Source organism: Diplotaxodon limnothrissa, linkage group LG10 (assembly GCF_057381915.1).
Source record: "Diplotaxodon limnothrissa isolate DT_005_m linkage group LG10, D_limnothrissa_male_GT1.1, whole genome shotgun sequence".
In the NCBI taxonomy this organism is placed as follows: Eukaryota; Metazoa; Chordata; class Actinopteri; order Cichliformes; family Cichlidae; genus Diplotaxodon; species Diplotaxodon limnothrissa.
This window is the reverse complement of record NC_140605.1, coordinates 11583136-11603692: the sequence shown is the minus strand read 5'-3', so window position 1 is coordinate 11603692 and position 20557 is coordinate 11583136. Positions and strand designations below refer to the sequence as shown.

Sequence of the window (20557 nt, the reverse complement as noted above, 5' to 3'; positions counted from 1 at the left end):
GCGAACCTTCACATGTCACGTGCACTGATCTCTAGCATTAGAAGACTCAAAGCATCACCAGACCATCATGTTTCTACACAAGCGTATCTTGAACTGCTCTCCACCTGCCACCCCATGCATGTTCATCTCTCTTCTGCTGGTTCTCCTCCCGGGAGTCACCCGGTTCTCCTACGGCAGCAGGGATGATGACATCGGCAGCAGCCCAGGCAACTGCTCCAGTGATGACAACTGCTCCGAGGGCGTGGTGCTGCCCATGTGGAATCCCCAGAACCCCGCAGTGGGTGACAAGGTGGCACGTGCCATTGTTTACTTTGCCGCTCTCATATACATGTTCCTGGGCATGTCCATCATCGCCGACCGGTTCATGTCTTCTATCGAGGTCATCACCTCTCAAGAAAAGGAGATCACCATCAAGAAGCCTAATGGTGAGACAACAACAACCACTGTGCGCATCTGGAATGAAACGGTCTCCAACCTGACCCTGATGGCCCTGGGCTCCTCGGCACCAGAGATCCTGCTGTCTGTCATCGAAGTAGTCGGCCATAACTTTGAAGCGGGAGCTCTGGGTCCCAGCACCATCGTGGGCAGTGCTGCTTTCAACATGTTCATCATCATTGCTCTCTGTGTCTATGTGGTGCCAGAAAATGAAACCCGCAAGATAAAACACCTGCGGGTGTTTTTTGTCACCGCAGCCTGGAGCATATTCGCCTACATCTGGCTGTATCTCATCCTGTCAGTGTTTTCCCCCGGAGAAGTGCAAGTCTGGGAAGCAGTCCTGACCTTCCTCTTCTTCCCCCTGTGCGTTCTGCAAGCCTGGATCGCAGACCGCCGCCTGCTCTTCTACAAGTACGTCCACAAGCGCTACCGAGCCGACAAGACCCGCGGCATTATCATCGAGTCAGAGGGAGATGCCATGTTCACTAAAATGGACTTGGAGATGGATGGACAGGGTGTGAACTCTCACACTCACCCCAAAGAGGCTCTGGATGGGATGCTGGAGGGCGTGGAGGATAGTGGTGGGATGAGCGCGGAACAAGATCAAGAAGAAGAGGCCCGCAGGGAGATGGCTCGTACTCTAAAAGAGCTAAAACAGAGGCACCCAGATAAGGACATGGAGCAGCTCATCGAGATGGCCAACTATCAAGTGCTGGTCCAGCAGCAGAAGAGCAGGGCCTTTTATCGCATTCAAGCTACGCGCATGATGATCGGAGCGGGGAACATCCTGAAAAAGCATGCAGCTGACCAGGCCAGGAAGGTGGTGAGCTGTCACGAGGCCAGCGGGCAAGAGGAAGATCCTAACACTATCTACCTGCAGTTTGAAGACTCTCATTATCAGTGCTTTGAGAACTGCGGCTCACTAAAGCTGACCGTGAGTCGGCACGGAGGAGAAAGTGGCTGCACTGTCAAGGTGAGGGGGGAAAGCACAGAGATTGCAAATGCTCAAGGTCAATTTTAAATCACCTTTAACTGCCTGAGGCATAAAGTATTAATATTAATATTTTTATTACAACTCCAGCCACTACATATTTGATGAAATTTTTTTTCCCTGCACAGGTGGAATACCGGACGGAGGACGGGACTGCCAATGCAGGTTCAGACTACGAGTTTGCTGAGGGCACGTTGGTCTTCAAGCCTGGCGAGACAACCAAAGAGTTCACTGTTGGCGTGATCGACGATGACATTTTTGAAGAGGACGAGCACTTCTACGTACGCCTCAGCAACCCGCGCATCGTGCACAGAGCCGAGGTCTCAGTCCTGGAGCCGAGCTCCATCACCTCCAGCAACAGCATGGTGGGCCTTCCCTCCCATGTTCCTCCAAAGGCGGCACTGGGCAATCCTCACATCGCCACTGTCACCATCTATGACGACGACCACGCTGGCATCTTTACGTTTGAGAGCAACTCCACAAGGGTCAGCGAGAGCGTTGGCAACATGCAGGTGAAGGTTCACAGGACATCCGGGGCACGGGGAAAAGTGGCTGTGCCCTACCACACTGTCGAGGGGACCGCCAAAGCAGGGGAGGACTACGAAGAGGTGTCCGGCAAGCTGGAGTTTCAGAACGATGAGACCATGTGAGTGCCAGTTCCTCTTGTTCATCACTTGATTAAACATCACCGCCCACACATTGGTACATTAAACTGTCCTGCTAGATTACTGTAAGTTATCTATTCTGGTAACGAATGAAAGGCCTATTTTTATGACTCACAGATACGTTTGCTCGGCGAAGTTTAGCTCTTTTCGCAGGGACGATGTGGGAGGATAAGAGGATATAATTGTGCGGCAGATAATGAAAGATCGTGGAGATTTAAAAGAACAAGAAAAAGGAGGAGAAGAGGAAGATGAAACCCAGAAACAGTTTCCTGTGAATGAATTAAATGCAGCCTGTTGGGATTTCTGTGGAAGTTCTGTTGAAGCTCATTGTAATGCACAACACTAAAGACTTCCCTGTGGAAAACAAAGGAAGCCCACACGAGCAACAGAGTAGAAGAGGGGGGAAAAATCAGACAGGTGACTTGCACGGCAGCTACTAAAACAGGTGCATGCACTGGAGCCCGTGTGGTTATTTTAGTTAAAGCATTCGTGGATGCACCAGCAGAGATGAGGAGAGAAAAAGATGAGGGAGGCAGAGTGCAGAGAGCGAGGGAGTGAGAGAGCGCTGGAAGAGTGATGTTTTTCCAGCTTTTCTTTCTTTCTTTTTTTTTCACTTGAACGCTGTTTGAAAGGGCTGGCTGAATGATGAGTACACTTGTAGTGTTTGCTTTATGACGAGATGAGCAAAAGACCTGGCAGTTACACAGAACGGTTATGTTTGTTTTTTTTTAATTTCTTACTTTAAAAAAAGAAAGAAAATGCCCTCAACCGTACCGAGCTCATTACAAAATGATTTACTGCACGGCAAAGGACGAAACAAAGGAATCAAATGTGTCAGATGCATCCGTCTGCGCGAGGCTCGTGCGTAGGTGTATTGTGTAGGTTGGCCGAGTGGGAGGAAAGGCAGGTGAATACATGGTGTCAAAGAAAACGCAGATCTCCCTATTTGTCTTTCTTCTTTTTTTTGCCTCGCAGCGCAGGTGAAATTTGAATATACTGCTCTGTTTTTAGCAGTTTCCTCGCGCACAATCTATGCTTTTTCTCCTTTTTATGCATTAGTCTATGTGTATAATTAAGGCCGTATTAGAGTGCTGAATCTGCTTTAAACCCACATCAAGCAACATGTCGCTCCAAAGGGGAACTAAAAAGAGCTTCTTGAGCATCCAAAGCAATTAAAGAGAGTGAAGAGGGGTTAAAGGGGTCCCAAAAGTTCCCCTCATAGCGCAGTCAGCTACAGAGGCTGCAGTTAATGAGTCAATAGTGTATAACAATGTGAAATGAGAGGCAGGCAGCTGGCATCTGCATTCAAATAGAGACCGAGCAGTAGATACAGTCCTCACCTACTGAGCTAAGACTGTGCTCATTCGACTGTAGAAAGCTGACAGTGAAAGTACACTTCATAATATCTGGAGTCATGCTTCCCTTAACAGTCGATGTGCAGCAGTGGAGAGGACTGGGGGTGTGACTGTGGAGAGTGGGATCCAGTGGGGCAGGACAGTTTGTTATCAGAAAACAGATGAAAAGAAAACCCAGACCCAGCAGAAAAAAAATGCCAAAGCAGTGTTCAGCTACTCCTGTCCTCCTCGGAATAGCAAGCGAGGACTTAAAGGGGAATGCGGGAGTACTTTGATCATAGGTAGGAAAGGTTTGACTCAGATCTTGAATCGAAATTGCCAGGTCGAGCAGCTGACTTATCTTTTAAGCTGAATCTAAATGAGTTTTCTAATATTGCTGCTGGAAATGCGCTCATCTCTGCGTGCCACCCGAAGGTGTTAATGTTTGACTCTGATGCCGAGCCAAAAGTTCACCACTTTTGGAGAGCTTAAGTCGAAGACTGCCAGGCCAGATTGTGCTCCTCTTTACGCAGCGTGTGAATTCTTTATGCCAGTCAGTCCTGTTAAAAGATGTAGGTGAAATGGCATCATCTTGAAGCGTCGCCGTCGTTGTATGCGTCTATTTGTTTCTCCGAGACTATAAACTCACACCCTCTCTGTGTTAAATGCACGTCTGCGCTCATTACTGCTCAGCAGGCTGCCAAAGTTCATCGTTCAAAACCGAGCTGGCTTTTCATACCCGAGTGTTTCCCCGCTTGTTCGCGACAAAGAGATGACACTCGGCGACGGTCCTCTGGGCACCTCTGTGTTTGCGTGTTTGTTACAGGGTCTCAAGCTTTGTGTGTCTTTGTGCTCACGTACATCTGTCTTCCCCCGTCAATATTTGAGCATGCAGAGGAGCAAAAGAGGAAGCCAAGTTTTTAAGCTTTTGATGCGGACCCAGGAGGAGCAGTTTAAAATCTAGGCATGCATATAAATAATAATTTACCATTGAAATTCTGCTCTGCAGTAAATAAATTATGATGTACAGACACAAACCTGAGCCAAAATAAACAAGCTGACATCAAGCGCCATTTTACATTCTGTGTTTATGGATTAGAGGAAGATCTGCAATAGACCCTTTGATGCTCGTATGTAGCATAATCTCATATCTGTTCTCGTTAGTGCCTCAAATATGCGCCTCTATGCACTAGTTGAGTCTGAAGTGGATAATGGGGGCAGTTACATAAGCTAAGATAAAACAGATAGAAGGGGATCACTTTTGAAAAGAAAATCAATATACTGATATTCTTTATCGCTCACGCCTGAGGTGCTCGAGCTCGATGACATACAGAACTTCCTGAAAGACAAACAGATTCAGGGCTTGGTAACATTAACACAAAACATTTGCAGACCAATGTTTACATATTATAGCTGTTTAATGTAACTTGGAGGTAGTCTCAAAAATATGTGGAAAAACCAGCAATGTAGGCTACTCTTGTTTATGTTTGGGCTGTTAGCCTTTAGCTTAGCAACTGCTGCAAAGAAGACAGAAGCTATAACTAAATAACTTTTTTATGGCATTTTTCCTTTATTGATAAGAAAGTGTAGACAGCATACAGGAAAACAGGAATTGCTTTGGGCAGACTCAGACCCCTGGCGTAACCTCTGGCATGCAGCTTCTTTATAAATCCTCATTAAAAAGAATGAAAACATCCAACTGCAGTTATTGCGTATCCTGTCCCTTCAAATCAACTTTTCAAGTAGCCACAGAGCTAATCACATATTAGCCTTCCTGCTTCCATGTCACAAAGGACGGCACTGTTTGTCAATCAGTGCACCACCATAATTCACTGTGAAATTTCTTGACTTTTAATGGATAATAGACATTTGTGATCCCCAGTGGATGAAACATCTCAATGTGTTTTGTACTGGGGTCAAATATTGTACAGACAAACAGTCATGGTTCTCGGAGGATGGATCCTAATGTCTTTGATGGCCTAATGTTTTCTCTTGTGCTGATATGAGGTTAACATTTGTATCTCTGAGCGTAATATCTCTGCAATTAGTGCTACGAAATTAGGTCCACCAGTTAATGCTCACCTCTAGAGGAACAGTAATGAAGTGATAGCATCCCTCTGGTCAAAATCCTTCCCAAAGCCAACCGTGCTTTACATTTATTGCAAATTAGCAAGTGAACATACTAAATTGAGATAGTGAACATGTTACACAGTACACCTGAGGAGAATCAGCGTGTTGTCCTGCTGACATTAAAATTTACCACTGAGCTTAAATTCAGGGGAGCAGCTAACACGGCTGCAGGGTAGAAATGAATTTCAAATTCTCCTCGTCCCACTTGTCTCTCCCTGTGCTTATTAGTTCAGACCATTCTCCATTATGTTGCCACACATTTTTGCAAGTACAAGTTATCAGTGGTGGAATAATTTGTTATTATCAATGTCAAAACGGGTTTCTTTCTGTAGAAATTTTCTCTACATAATAACCCAACAACACAGTGGAGACACAGTAATGTAATGTAATGCAGCTGCTTTCTGTTTATAATAAGCTACACTGCAGCCTCTCTGGAGCTGGCTGAGATTCAATATCTTGCTCAAGGACACTTCAGCACTGTAGGCAGATGCTGACATGCCACTTTGATTCATGGCTCTTTAAATGAACGGAGGTGCTAGGTCCAGCTGTGGATTTTGACACACTGTCATGCATTCACTCGGTCTCCCTGCCGGCTTAATTTTTGTCAGGGTCTCGGGAGGGCAGAAGCTTTCTTTTTTTTTTCTTTGCAGCAGGCAGAGGGTAGAAATTAGAGACACTCTCTCTGGCTACAGAGTGAACACAGTCATACCTGTGGGCAGTTTGGAGTCTCCGGGCCTCATGCCTTACTGTATATGCCTCTGGATTGTGGGAGGAAACTGGAGCATCCTTAAGGAACCGACAAAAAATGTGGAGGAGAGGGAACCTCCAAATAAAAACAGAACTACTTTAAGAGTCACAGACGATATGTATGATGCTTTCTTTCTGTAGGTGACAATTATGACCAACCTCCTTTTTCTCATTTCTCTGGTTAAGTCAAACTAATCCTGATAATTAATTTACAAACAAGGCATACTTTTTTTAGCATTCAACATACTCTCAGTAAATGTAAGACAACTGCAAAAAGAGCCAGGCAGATGGAGAACAGATTACGGTTGTTGCAGATAGAGCAGAGATCAATCTTTAGAATGCATGCAATATTGTCTGTGTGACAGATACAATTGGAGGTTTATACCACTGCGGCTACTCAGAAACTTTCCCAGGAATTGAGCCAACCGGGCAGCAGAGATGGCTGATGGCTCCGCAGTGTAATGTGATATGGAGCAAGCCAAGGATTTACAGTGTTGATAAAATCCAATTGTGTCTGTAATAATCAGAGTTTACATTGACTTGCAGCGACAGGGCTCATAAAGCAGGACTGTGTGCTGTTTAGAAAATGTATTTTTAAACTGAACATTTTAAACCCAAGCGTACGAAGGAAATTATAAAGGACCACAAATTTTAAAAGATAACTTTACATTTTGGGAAATGTGCTAAAATAAAAAAGAACAACTATGATTTTGCAGGGAGTTCTATTCGTTGTAAATAACTGGCTCAGCATGAATATTGTACAGCTGTGGTCAAAGGTTTACATACTTACCATGACAAAAATGAGGACTATGATTAAAAGCCCAGACAAACATCAGACAGAATTATGTCAGAATTAGGCCAGAAGCTTGTTAATGGTTACCAAAAAAAATCTTGTTGATGTGCAACTTGCTAAGGGACATTTAACCAAATGTTAACGGGGGATATGATGCTTTTGACACTGTGTGGTTTAAAAAATATCTAATACTAATATAAATTCAAACTTGTGGACCCAATTCTTTTTTCTTTTGTTTTTTCAAACTCATTATAGATGTGTGCTGTATAATCATTTCACTATGAACAAAGAACAGTTTAAAAAAATCATCAAAAGCCCAAAAGTATAATGAAGTTCATATAAAATGATGAGTATCTGTAACTTTAAGATGAAATCCACAAACTTACATTTTTACATCATCTAAACTGACCTGCGAGAGCTGTGTTGTTAGCTGTAGACTGGGCTCAGCTAGGCTAGCTGTTTCCCTCCATCCAGACTACATGCTAAGCTAAGTCGACTGCTTGCTATTCTACTTTAATAATTTGAGTGCAGACATTAAACTGTCATCAATTTTCATTTTCAGCAAGAACACAAAATTGCGTATTTTTTTAAAATGTGAGACTATTCCTTTAACGTATTTAGCTAGTTAGCAGGTGTCTGACTTAGTTTACTTTAGCTAACTTTTTTAGCTAAATCAGCTAAATTGTGATTATTTTTACTTACAGTGAAGATGAAGGCAGAACTTCATTGATTTCATATTTTGATTAGTTTACATGCTTTCATTGGTAGTCATTTACGTGCTGGAAACATTTAAAATTAAAAATGCATCACTTCATCATCTGAACTGCTTTTAGGTGGTGATGAGAGACAAAACCACTCACACTCTCAACCATAGACAGTTTAGAACCAGTCAGTCTAACAAGCGTGTCTTTGGATTGAGGGAGAAAACTGCATCACCAGGACTAAAACTCAGTAGGCACAGGGGGGAAAAACGCAAATTCTACGCAGAAATGTGGCAGCATACATTCTTGCTGCAGGTCAGAGTCTCTAACGACAGAACCACTGTGCGCATGAAAATTAAAAATGTGAAATATGTTCTTAAGCTTTGGGCTTTTAAGGCGTTTGAAAAGAATCTGCAACTTTCAAACTCTGGTGGTACGATTTTCTTTGAAGAATTGAAGCATAAATTCAGCTTGAATAGATTTTATTTTGTGTGTGAGTATTGCAAGCTGCCCTGTTGTCATCCGTTCTCGTAAAGTATAACCAAACTTTTGAGCGTTTGAGCCGCTTACGTGCCGTGTTTCCTGCCAGGTAAATGACGCTCCGCAACGTGGTGACGTCATTCGGGGCGACTGGAATCGATAAGAGAATCGTTTGCAAAAATGGCAAAGAATTCCAAGGAATTGAAACAGTGGGAACCGGTTCTCAACAAGAACCGGTTTTCGATACCCATCCCTAGTTAAGAATGACAAGAGTGACATCCTGTTCATCAGAGGCTTCACATTATAAGCAAGCTGCATAGAAAAAAAGATCTGGAAAGTGAAATCTCAGCAGAGAATGTTAAGTGACGGCTGTGTGCAGACAGGAATAGGACCCAAGGTGCAGACTCCAGAGACAAACTTAAACCGAAACAGCTTTAATGCTGAACTCAAACATAACATAACTGGAAAAAATCAAAATAAACTAACACCGGTGGACTGACAAAACACACAGCAAAATAAACGGTAGATTGCAACACGGACACAGAGAAACACAGAGGGAGCAATCAAGGAAAGGGCAACAGGAGTGAGACACAGCTGGGGCAAATCAGGCCTAACGAGACAAAGGAAGCAAAACTAGACACATTAACATGAGACATGGACTTTCAAAGTAAAACAGGAAACATAACAGAGACTGAACAAAAGACACAGACTCACATGCAGTCACTACAACAGAGGTAGCTTTTATATCAGAACATTCTCCTCATCTCTGCCTCCAGTGGCTTTTGAGATTGCTGTGTGTTAGGCCTCAGTTACACCAACCTAATACAGACTGTGAAGCAGCACTTTGCCACCAGTTTCTCCTAGCGACAGCAAACAACCTACCACACGCACCAACCAGCCAGGGGAATACACATTTTTCTCTGGTGACCAGTGGTTTCCAGATGGTTGCAGACTAGTGTGCAGGACTGGAGTGTAGCAATAATTAAATCATCCGTTCTTCCATTCGTAACTGTCTTTTCTTTAGCAAGCACTGCTTGTCTTTAGCCACTCAGTTTTGCTTGGTTTATTTGCGCTGCTAATGCTTTTGAAATACTAACAAAGGTATTACTGATTCAAGTAAAATATATTTTTTTAAAAAGAGGGATGGAACTACTTTACGTGAAGGACCAACTCACCGAAACTAAGAAAGCAGGAGAACTAATCTCACCACAGCTGTTTTTTAGTCTGTTTTGAAAAGTCACTTTTGATTTTCTCGCGTTTTGCATTATCACCCACCTCTTTTTGTCTGAAATCAGTGCAAATGAGCTTCAAACTGTGGCAGCAGTTTAGAGTTAGACTGCCAGCTAATCAGCCCGATGCATTAAATGAACCCGGGCCCCTGCTGCTTCTCGACAGCCTTTAATTTCTCGTTTGGATTTTAGTGGAAAATGTAAATGTTCGTCTGTATATTCTGCTTATCTAGGTACGCTACGGCAAGACAAACAGTGTCTGCCTAAAATGTGATGTAATGTCAAAATGGCTGCTACATTAGCACAATCCACAGCAGCAGAGCCTTCACATTTTATTTCAAGGCCCCGGCACGGCGATTCAAAGCAAATATACCATGCACACAAACTCTTTTGTTCCTGTTGCGAGGTCTCCAGGCTGCGCTTCACGTTGCTCCCACTGGCATGACTTAGCCTGACATTAGACAGCCAGTGACGAATCGTTGCTGTTTAAAATAAACTTCTTCTTCCTCAGCAAGCAAAAGCTCTTCATGCGTGTTGTCAAACCCTGAGTGTATATGTGTAGACAGAAATAGACAGCCACCCACATATCATTAGGGAGATGGAGGGAGAGGGAGAGAGAGAGACTGGCTGTGACAGTGTGGGCGAACGAAGAGGGCTGAAGAAAATATGTCGGTCACAGTTTGACAAAGCAGCCTCACGTTTTTGAGCTCTCGGATTTAAGAGCACAAACTATATATATATGTCTTATCATGAGTCCCTGTGTAGATAGGTGACATAATTTCCACAGAGACAAAGGTAATAATTCAATTCCTCATGACTTCTAACTTGAGTGTGTGGGAGGGGTGTGGGCTATTTCGCTTTAGTTGTGCTCTAATGGAATTAATGGTGCAGAAGGAGTCCGCCCTCTTGTGGGGTGTTAGGAAAATTTATATTTTAGTCTTTTTTTTCTTCGTAGTGTTCGGCAGCGCATGATATTTGTCAATTTGGGGGAAATGTTGAGCTTCCACCTTCTTATCTAACAGATCTGTTTCATGATTCACTGTGTAGGCAGTCTACCTCTTAGCTACTCTGGTTTTATTTGAATGTGTACGAAAGCATAGTCTCAGCATTGGAAGCTGCTCTTACCTGCCTGGGATCTATTTTGAGCGTGTTTAGATAACAGAGGGTTACTGCAGGTTGACTCATACGGGCAGCTACTTTTATTTCCCCTAAACAAAGCTAATCCGCTTCTCCTTGTTCCCCTGACCCCTCGACCTTTAGGAAATTGCTGAATGTGAAGATCATTGATGATGAGGAGTACGAGAAAAACAAGACATTCACAATTGTGTTGGAGGAGCCCATACTGCTGGAGGTGGGACAGAGACACGGTGAGTGGATGACATCACTGTGTGCTACATGTGCAGAGTGATATGTCACTCTATTTGGTGGCTTGAGATAAATGTGTGCACTAAATGCTTGGATTAATGCAGATTAAACCTTACAGCACAACTAATCTCAAACTTCCTCATCAGGCCTTATTCATGAAGACTGAAAGTCTAATTGATGTACTTAAAATTGCTCAGGGTTAGAGTAAAAATGTCATTGTATTTCATCAATGTTATTTTTGAGAGCTTTTACAGTCAACCGTGGCTCAGGGGGTTGGGAAGCGTATCTGTAACCGGAAGGTCGCCGGTTCGATCCCTGGGCTCTCTGTCCTGGTCGTTGTGTCCTTGGGCAAGACACTTTACCCTACTGCCTACTGGTGTTGGCCAGAGGGGCCGATGGCGCGAAATGGCAGCCTCGCTTCTGTCAGTCTGCCCCAGGGCAGCTGTGGCTACAACCGTAGCTTGCCTCCACCAGTGTATGAATGCGAGAGTGAATGAATAGTGGCATTGTAAAGCGCTTTGGGTGCCTTGAAAAGCGCTATATAAATCCAATAGCTGCTTTTGCAATTGCATGTTAAATTAAACTAACTAACATCAAAAAAGTACTTGTAATACAACTGTGCTCATATCAATACTCACTCAGACTCTTTGCTAAATGTGATCATATTTTAATGACTGATGATTTGCAACCTAAAAGTACTGTGGATATATTAAAAATGTGACGTGTAGTCAGAAAATGTTTGGGAAAGTCCTGTTTATGAGACCTATTTATATTAATAACATACGATTCTGCTTATTATTTATTAAACATAATGACAATAAACACATACAAGAAATGATAAGCCAGTAATGAATGCAGAAAGAATATATCCCTGAAGTAAATTACTAAGTAGAGAATTCAAAACATAAATAACAGAATACATATTCACATAATCCACTATTATAAATAAAACCACTGACATAAATAAACCTAAATCCTCTATTCCAAGTACTTTTTATGCTCTTGATTAAATTTTGAGTATCAATATGCAGACTGCCGTGTTTTATTTATTTCAATACGTGTCTCCCCAACATCTCTCGCGTTGGGTTTACCAATTATGATTGGCTGATCTGTCACTCAGAGTCACTGTAATGGACCGTAGCACACACAGAGGACTGACTTTCATTATCATCCAAGCACCATGTAGGAAATCCTGGATGATAGTTTATTCTTGTGCTGCCCTAGGTGACACTAATGACAACAAGACAGCAGTGGGTCCGGAGGACGTGTCAAAGATGGGCTGCCCATGTCTGGGAGAGCACACCAGGCTGGAGGTGGTCATTGAGGAGTCTTATGAATTCAAGGTAACACAAAATCAGCAGCTTCGTAACTCAGAGCCGACATGGACTGACTTTACAACATTAACCTGGAAAAATGCAGCAATTTCACTAATGTCACAGTATTTTGGGTTAATATATATTTTACTTTTGATGTGTGATAAATTATGCAACTCATTAATCTTCCAGTAGATGTGTTCACGCATCATTCAGCTTGAATAGTCAGAGTTAAAGAATTTGTATCATTTGCCATAATGCAGAATTTATAGCAGTACTCCATCTGTTTTGTATTGATAAGTTGGGTGTTTTACAAGAGACAATAAATGGTAAATAGGGGTGTGTATTGGCAAGAATCTGGCGATACAATATGTATCATAATACAGGGTAGACGATACGATATATTGCAATACTAAAAGCCAGACGATATTTGTGTTTAGTAGGACTAAATTTAATTAGGAAAACTCAAGTAAACAGTCCAAACTGTTTAATGCTTGACATGAAACATCTGAAACAAAAACACTCTAAGTTCAAAATGAATGGAGAAATTAACATCTGCCTTATTAGAAGTCATGTCAAATAAACAAACAAAGACTACTTTACTGAAATATCAAGTATTTTTTAACATGAAAAAAGTAAACATGTAACACTGAAGTCTTTCTAAGTACTATGATTGTAAAATACTTATCCAAAAACTGCTCTATGGAGCATCAAAACAAAGTACTTTTTATGTGACCTTAACATAAACAAATATAAATCAAAAATGAAATTGCTTGAAGAATCCATCCAAGTAAACAATAACAAAAAATGTAAAGTGCTATTACAATTAAGTGTTAATAAAATAAAGTACAGCTCTGCAGTGTCCATCAATGGAACACTTTTAGTACAACCTGAAAAAAGGAATTTACTCATCTAAATAAAAGTGCTTATGAGACTCAACCAAAATGTCAAACATTCTCATATCAGAGATTTTACATGTGTAGTGTTTTCTCAGTGTTTATTTTTCAATTTCCAGATTTTTGTGCAGGAATACAAGCTGATCGACATGGTCAGCTCTCAGGACACTTCTCTGTGCATTTACTATGTCTCCTGCAGAGGAGAAAACTCTCTCTGCAGAGACACTTGTTCCAGGAATGCATAGGAAACTCCTTGCTACTTTGGATAGCTGAGGCAAGTCTAGCCGCGAGAGCCATGTTTGGTGCATTATCGGTAACAACAACAACAAGGTCCTTTGCGTTCAATCCCCATTCAGCCACAGCGTCAGTTAGTAACACTGCAATGTGCTCACCTGTGTGACTGTCATGCATGGCTCGGGTTTGTAGTACATGAGACTGAAGGTTCCACTGGTCCGTTATGTGATGTGCTGTAACAGTTACGTACGATTCAGTGGCTCTCGAAGTCCAAGCGTCGCATGTCAGAGCAACTGTCTCAGCCGAGTTGAGAGAGTCCAGCACTGTCGCTTTGACTTCTTGGTACAACTTTGGCAGAGCGAAGTCCGTGATGTGTTGTCGAGAAGGAACGGTGTAACGGGGCTCCAGCGTTTTAATCATATTACGAAATCCTTTATTCTCCACAACACTCAGAAGGCGCATGTCTTTGCAAATAAAAACAAGTACTGACTGCGTTTTTTTTGTTGCACGAGTTGAAGTTGCTGGTAGTTTCGAAAAGTTAACTTCTTCAATTGTCCGTTGAGAGGGATCACCTCGTTTCGTTTTAAAATTAGCATTTGACGCTACGTCGCTATGGTGTCTAGACACGTGTGTTCGTAAATTTGTTGTGTTACCGGAATATTTGACTCTGGCGGTGCAGATTCTACAGACTGCATAGCTCTTGTCATAGTCTTTACTGCCTTCTTTTGTCCTAAATCCAAAATAAGTCCACACATCAGCTTTGAAAGCTGCGGGGGCCGGCTGTATCCTCTCCTCTTCAGTCATCAGTTAGCTAGTATCACACACGTCCACTGACTGTTCTACTTCGTTCTTTTGGCAAACTAGAGGCTTCTACAGTTATCGCGAGACCTCGTTTTTACGTCATAGTAAAGGTGGTAAACTGCAAACCAGTGGCCGGAGTTTGAATTCCAACATACAAAAGAAATAAACAGTAAATGCATGTCATTTTTCAATAAAAAAAATCGATAACAGTGATTTTAAATATCGATTCAGTATCATTGCGCGAAATATCGCGATATTTCGTTGTATCGATATTTTCTTACATCCCTAATGGTAAATGAACCGGTACTTAAATAGCACCTTTCTACTCGGTTTGAGCACTCAGAGCACTTTTTATTACAAGTTTTATTCACCCAGTTCCACACATATTCATACAACACTTTCATCTAAGCACTTTATCTAACGTCCACAGACACACTCACATGCCGATGGATGTGTTGAGAGCAACTCAGGGTTTAGTATCTTGCTGAAGGATACTTTGACATTTGGACTGGATGAGCAGTGGATCGATCTCAACTCGGGAAAAAGTACAAATTTTTAAAAAAGAAAGAAACTTCAGTTACCTTAACACAACATGATATTAGGCCCAAGTGGCAACCTCAGAAGCTGGACAAGGAAGCAAGCCAAAAACGTAGTGGAAAAAAAATGCTGCTAATTCTGAAAACAAGCTCATTTCCAGAAACTCTCTTTAGAACAGAATTAAACAAATTTGCAGCCCGGTAAGAAAAGGCACTGGGATTGCTACTGCTAATTTTGGTATTCATGAAAAATGTGCTGAGGATGACTATTTATTTAATTCACTTTAAGTTATATCCAGACTTTAAGTTATGTTTTATTAGAGGCACGGTGTCTTCTGTGACGGGTAGGTGCTGACACATAGGAAAAGTCACTGAACTCTGCCTGTGAGCTAAATTTGTGGTGCCAGTGCCATTTGGAGCTGAAAATCTGATTGATGAGAGAGTGGTGTGCTAACGTACTAGCTAACGCTAGCAACCTTGGTTAGCAAGTAGCATCCATAGATTATATGGCAGCAACAAAATGACCTGCTGATTATTTGTCCTGCTAATAAAATACTAATACGTCACTCACCAAATCTGGAGTTCTTGGATGAGCTGTAATAAACAACAGACCATATTCTTTATCACATAGTTGTACACAAACATCAATATCGGCACAACTGTCAATCAACAAATGTTTGTGCTCCGCTGTAAGCCCTGCAGGTAGAATAATGCTCTTTTTACCTTGAAGGTCGAAGCTAGGCATGGCTAGCCGAATGCATTTCAGTAGTAGTCAAAAAAGCAGGTGCTTCCTAACACAGAGAGAAGATTCATCCATCAATAGACTCTGTTCATGAATAGAGCCTAATCAGTGCTTATCTAGTGAGTCATAAATGCACAACAGTAGTGGTATAGATTACATGTTCCATCATTTACTACTATTTAGTAAGTAAGTACTGCCTATTTACAAGATGCCATGTTGGTGTTTTGAAACCACAAGTGGTGAGGAAGGGGCATATCTGACTAGGGTTGCCAACTCCCTGAAAAATAAATAAGGGACACCTCGTGGCCAGTTCACCCTTCCCAGTGTGGTGAATTTTGTAGCTCTTTTTTTTTTGTGTGAAATTATTTTTTAACCATTTGACTTGAATTTGATTTAAGCAGATGCATATTCTTTGTGATATGACCATATGGGAAACAAATGATCATTTAGGCATTTGTTTTTAGCTCAAAATGACAACATTAACACAGTAAAACAGGTCTCTTTCTTAAACAGAAGCCTGTCATGCTTAACTTTTGAGAATATAAGTAAATCTTTCTTTAAAAGAACTCTGTCCTGCTTAACTTAAAATTATATAAATTAATAGAAAACAATAGAAAGAAAAATATTCTTGTAACAGTGCACATTTAGTGCATTTAGTACAATTGGCTTCAGCTGAGGTATTATTTCAGCTTTTCTAATGCTAATCAGCTGCTCCTGTTTGTAAACCCGCTTGTTCCCATGATTACGCATCTTAACTCATCATCATTATTAATCTATGTATTACTTTTATGTATTAGTGATCTATTTGTTGTAATCATCTATCCTTGCAGTTGTTTATTACACAAAATAAATTATATTATCACACTTCTGGCCACATAGCGCTGATATTCACTGCACATGCCCATATTAACCTTAACCAGAGGGTTTAAAAAAAACAAACCAGTGTTTACATACCATATCTGCTTCTGCCGTGGCCTGGTGGACAAAAAATTGGTTAAGGGTTCCCCGAGCTTTCACGCCCCTCATGTTCTTCATGTGCCCACCACTAGAAGCATGCCTATGGAAAAAGTGCGCCGGCACACAGTGCAGTGCGCTTTAAAGGTGTTATCGTGCATTTTCCCAGCCAGGTGTTTTCCTTTTCCCATTCCTCCCTGTACTTTTGCAGCCTTTTTTTTCTTTCTCTGAGCAACAAACATTGCTGCTCTAATGCTGGGCTTACACTGTGCGATTTTTGGCCCATTTTGAGACGATTTTTGAGTCGTGCGACCGATTTGGTGATCGGCCCGATTTTGGCCTTCATCGTGCATCGTGTAGTATACGTGGGGTAACGAGAAGCGATTAACACCTCACGACCAGCTCCCGATCATCAATCGCTCGTGAGGGTGTCACCACAGCCGCTCACACTGCTCACGTGCAAACACGTAAACGTCGGTGAAAAAGATGGAGCAGCACGGCTGTGCAGCCTGTGATCTGGACACAAGCGATGGAGGCACAACTTGTAGAACTTTGGAAAGCTCATCCGAGCCTTTTCGATGTGGCATCACAAAATTATCACGACCACAACAACCGTGTACTGTCGTCCGAGACTTGCACCGCAGTGTCGGCGTTTGTTTCCTTGTTGGCCATGCTTGTTGTTGTGGATCTGTTGTCTTCCGGTAATCTGAATTGTCATACTCGAATTGTCATAAGTGTGCTGTCAGCTCATTGGTCACAAAGCAGGAGAGGGGCTGGGAATTATGTTTTCAAACAAAGCGTTAATTCCATAAACATTTATAGACTACTTTTGATTCTCACTGTATTACGGGACAAAGTGCGTCCCTTATTAGCTCAATACGGGACGTGTACTTTTGTTTCTAAATACGGGACCATTCCGTTTTTTAAAGGACGGTTGGCAAACCTATATCTGACTGCGCCTTCACATGCTCATTAGCTAACAGCTATGAGCTGTATACAAGTGGCTAATCACTTTTTTTCAGTCCTGGAAAAGAAGTCTGTGTTAGCATTTTGTTTTTGTTTTTTTCATTACGGGAAATAATATTATGGTTCTAGGAACCTGTGGCTGTGCAATACACCTGTACAGCTAATAAATGTGTCATGCTATCATGCTAACAAAGCTAGCTAGCATCGGGTCTCCACTTTAAGGTCACCTCTGGCAAATATAATTAAATAAATAAAGAATGTGACCTGTCCACTCAACTTAAGGCTTTAAAACAATAATCCAAAAAAACAATGACTGACATGTAGTGATGGCATTTTATTTTTGTGATCATGAAATAAATAACCCCCTGTTTGATGTGTAGTCTCCAGTCACAATCTGAGCTAACCCTTATCAGATAACTATGACATCATCGCCATTATACTTGTGCTGGAGCTACACAGATACCACAGATTCATACTGCAATCCTCTGCGCAAGTAAACTGATCCTTCAGCTTAAAATGGGTGGTGCAGCGCTCTGAGACAATTTAGGAACATTTAAGCTGTAACATGATACTGCAGTGATATTAACAGCTGCAGTTTTATGAGTTGGCTTGTGTTTCTTCACTGCTTTAAAGCAGCTTTATGCTCGCACACTCCCTTGCACACTCCCTTTCTCCTGGGGGCTACTGGGATTTTGTGCTCGCATCTGTTTTGGTGACTCACCATTGCTTCACACTGGGAGGACAGAAGCTGGTAATTGTATCTTGATTCACCACATCAGTGTCCCCAGTGTCATACAGCACTAAGATTGTACTGAGTATGTTATTCAGTGTGTGTTAATGCACCTTTCTTCTGCTTTCCTTGCAGAGCACAGTGGACAAGCTGATCAAGAAAACGAACCTGGCTCTTGTTGTAGGGAGCAGCAGCTGGAGAGAGCAGTTTGTTAGTGCCGTCACTGTCAGTGCAGGTAAGTCGCGGCGTCCTGAAATGTCTCATCTGTTCATCCCTCTGAAGGCAGTCCTGAAGAAGATTGAGCCTGCAGGCTGGATCCGGTCCACCCGGTCCGCCTGTTGTGCAGCGCTCACTTAGATATGTCTTTAAAATAAAATTTAAAATGCTCCGTTTAAGATTGCATAAAGAAAAAAACATCCCCAGTTTAACGGAAAGGGTTGAAAGAGCGTACAAAAACAAATGCTATTTTAATTCATTTTTGATCATTCTGAGCTTATTTGCTTCATCCATTTAAATCCAGACAGTTTATTAAAAATGCATGATGAGGCTCATCATAAAAACTAAAAGGGCCGGCTCTTCCTCAACAATTAATGGTTCTGAAGAATTTATGACGATGTTTGTGGTATGGTGAATCTTTTTTGGGGGGTCTTTCCAAAGCTGTCTGTGAACCTTTTAGATCTGCACTAGTGCACAAATCATTGGGCTAAAAGCTCACTTAGACTCCCGTGATGTGTCATTTGGTTAATGTACTCTTTTCTTTATTTTCTCTCTCTTGCTGGATGGAGAAACTCAGATTTGCATTTGTAATGTGCATATTTAAGATAGAAAGTACACTTCCAGCATGTCTCTGATTTGAAAAGGATTGCTCAAAGATGCTGAAGGTTTTACTGATCTAAAATATGAAGATGAATATGATGACAAATTGGCACAAAATTTCTGAAAAGTCAGGATTTTTTAGTGCTCATTCACTTCCACAGTTTGGGTCTGAGTTGTATTATGAAAAATATGATGATATTATAAATTATAATGTAATCTCCTGCCCTCAGCGATGGCTGTCACTGGAATGGTAGCTCTACTAATTGCTGTGCTTGTCACGGACGAGAATGCGGTGGACTCAAGAGCAGACTCAATTTGCTTAGAACTGTGTATAATTTATTGAAAAGAACAAAACGTGAACGGAACTGGGTTTAACAAAAACCATACGCAGAAAACTAAAGGAAATCCGTGGGCGGAGAAACCGGCGTAGAGCACGGGGAGACTTCTAACGGGAACTTCTGTAAACACAGGGGAGAAATGTTACTGAATGGGAAACAAACGAGTAAGGGACAAAGGTACGGAGTGCCAGTGAATAGTCTTGGGCTTACTTGGCGACCCTAGTCATTTAACGGGGAAAAGGCTGCCAGGGGTGTATTCCAAAGAGGGTCAAGAGTGGAGAGTCCGGTCCAGATTCCGAGGAGGTGGAGAATACAGACTGAAGGGCAGGCTGAGGAGAAGTGGAGTATATAATCCTCGGGTTCCGAGCAGATGGGAGGACAGGATGGAGACCAAAAACAGCACTACTGGTGAGTGCGATGGGTGGAGAATCTGAAGAATACAGGAAACAAAAACATATTAACCCAAGGTCCAGATATACAGAGTCAGAGCTCAGAGGAGGCCGAGTTTACCACAGATGGTAGCAGGACGAACTGGCGAGGAGTGGCAGGCCGTGCTGGCTTAAAAACCCTCTAGGTGGAGCCCCGGAGATTGACAACAGGTGATGAGCTGGCCAACTCCACTCCCAGGGACAAATGACAGGAACCTGGACCACGCCCAACCAGACACTCCCACAGCATATGACAGTACCTCCCCCTCAAGGGCCGCCACCCAGCGACCCCCCAGACCGGGCCCTGCGAGGGGAGGAACGAAACGCAGCGATCAGAGACGGATCCAGAACGAGCGACCGGGGAACCCAAGAACGCTCCTCAGGCCCATACCCCTCCCAGTCCACCAGGTACTGGACACCACGACCACGGCGGCGCACGTCAACGATCCGCCGGACCGAATAGGCCGGATGACCGTCCACGAGCCGGGCGGGAGGCGGGGGAACAGGCGGTGGACACAGAGGACTGCTACGGACCGGCTTGACTTGAGAGACGTGAAACGTCGGATGGACACGCCAGGAAGCCGGGAGCCTGAGACGGACCGCCGAGGGGCCGACGACAGCAGTGATCTCATAGGGGCCAACATAGCGGGGAGCCAACTTTCGAGAAAGCGACCGCAAGGGAATGTCCTTAGCACAAAGCCACACCCGTTGTCCAGGCCGATACGCCGGAGCGACAGAGCGGCGACGATCCGCATAATCCCGTTGCCGGTCGACAGTTGCAAGGAGAGCCCGCCGGACCCTCCGCCACACCCGCCGGCAGCGTTGAAGGTGATGCTGGACCGAAGGAACAGCCAAATCCGCCCCATCCTCTGGGAACAACGGTGGCTGATATCCCAGCGAGGCCTCAAAGGGCGACAAACCCGTCGCCGAAGA

General features: G+C 42.9%; 2 protein-coding genes across 11 annotated transcripts in view; one reads left to right on the top strand and one right to left on the bottom strand.

Moving 5' to 3' along the window:
• Positions 1–67: 67 nt before the first annotated feature.
• Positions 68–20557, top strand: part of slc8a4a (solute carrier family 8 member 4a) — a 29561-nt gene continuing 9071 nt past the window's right edge. Inside the window, exons 1-5 of one of the 10 annotated variants that reach the window (XM_085364386.1) lie at positions 68–1408; positions 1555–2072; positions 10766–10872; positions 12095–12213; positions 18178–18277. In XM_085364386.1, the coding sequence (XP_085220512.1) occupies positions 68–1408; positions 1555–2072; positions 10766–10872; positions 12095–12213; positions 18178–18277 (2185 nt within the window). Of the gene's footprint in view, positions 1409–1554; positions 2073–10765; positions 10903–12052; positions 12246–18173; positions 18282–20557 lie in introns of all 10 variants that reach the window. The other 9 variants (XM_085364388.1, XM_085364389.1, XM_085364395.1 and 6 more) reach the window with 9 other exon arrangements.
• Positions 13097–14362, bottom strand: LOC146623928 (E3 SUMO-protein ligase ZBED1-like). The gene has a single exon (XM_085364397.1). The coding sequence runs from the start codon at positions 14115–14117 to the stop codon at positions 13233–13235; it is 885 nt and encodes a 294-aa protein (XP_085220523.1). The 5' UTR covers positions 14118–14362; the 3' UTR covers positions 13097–13232.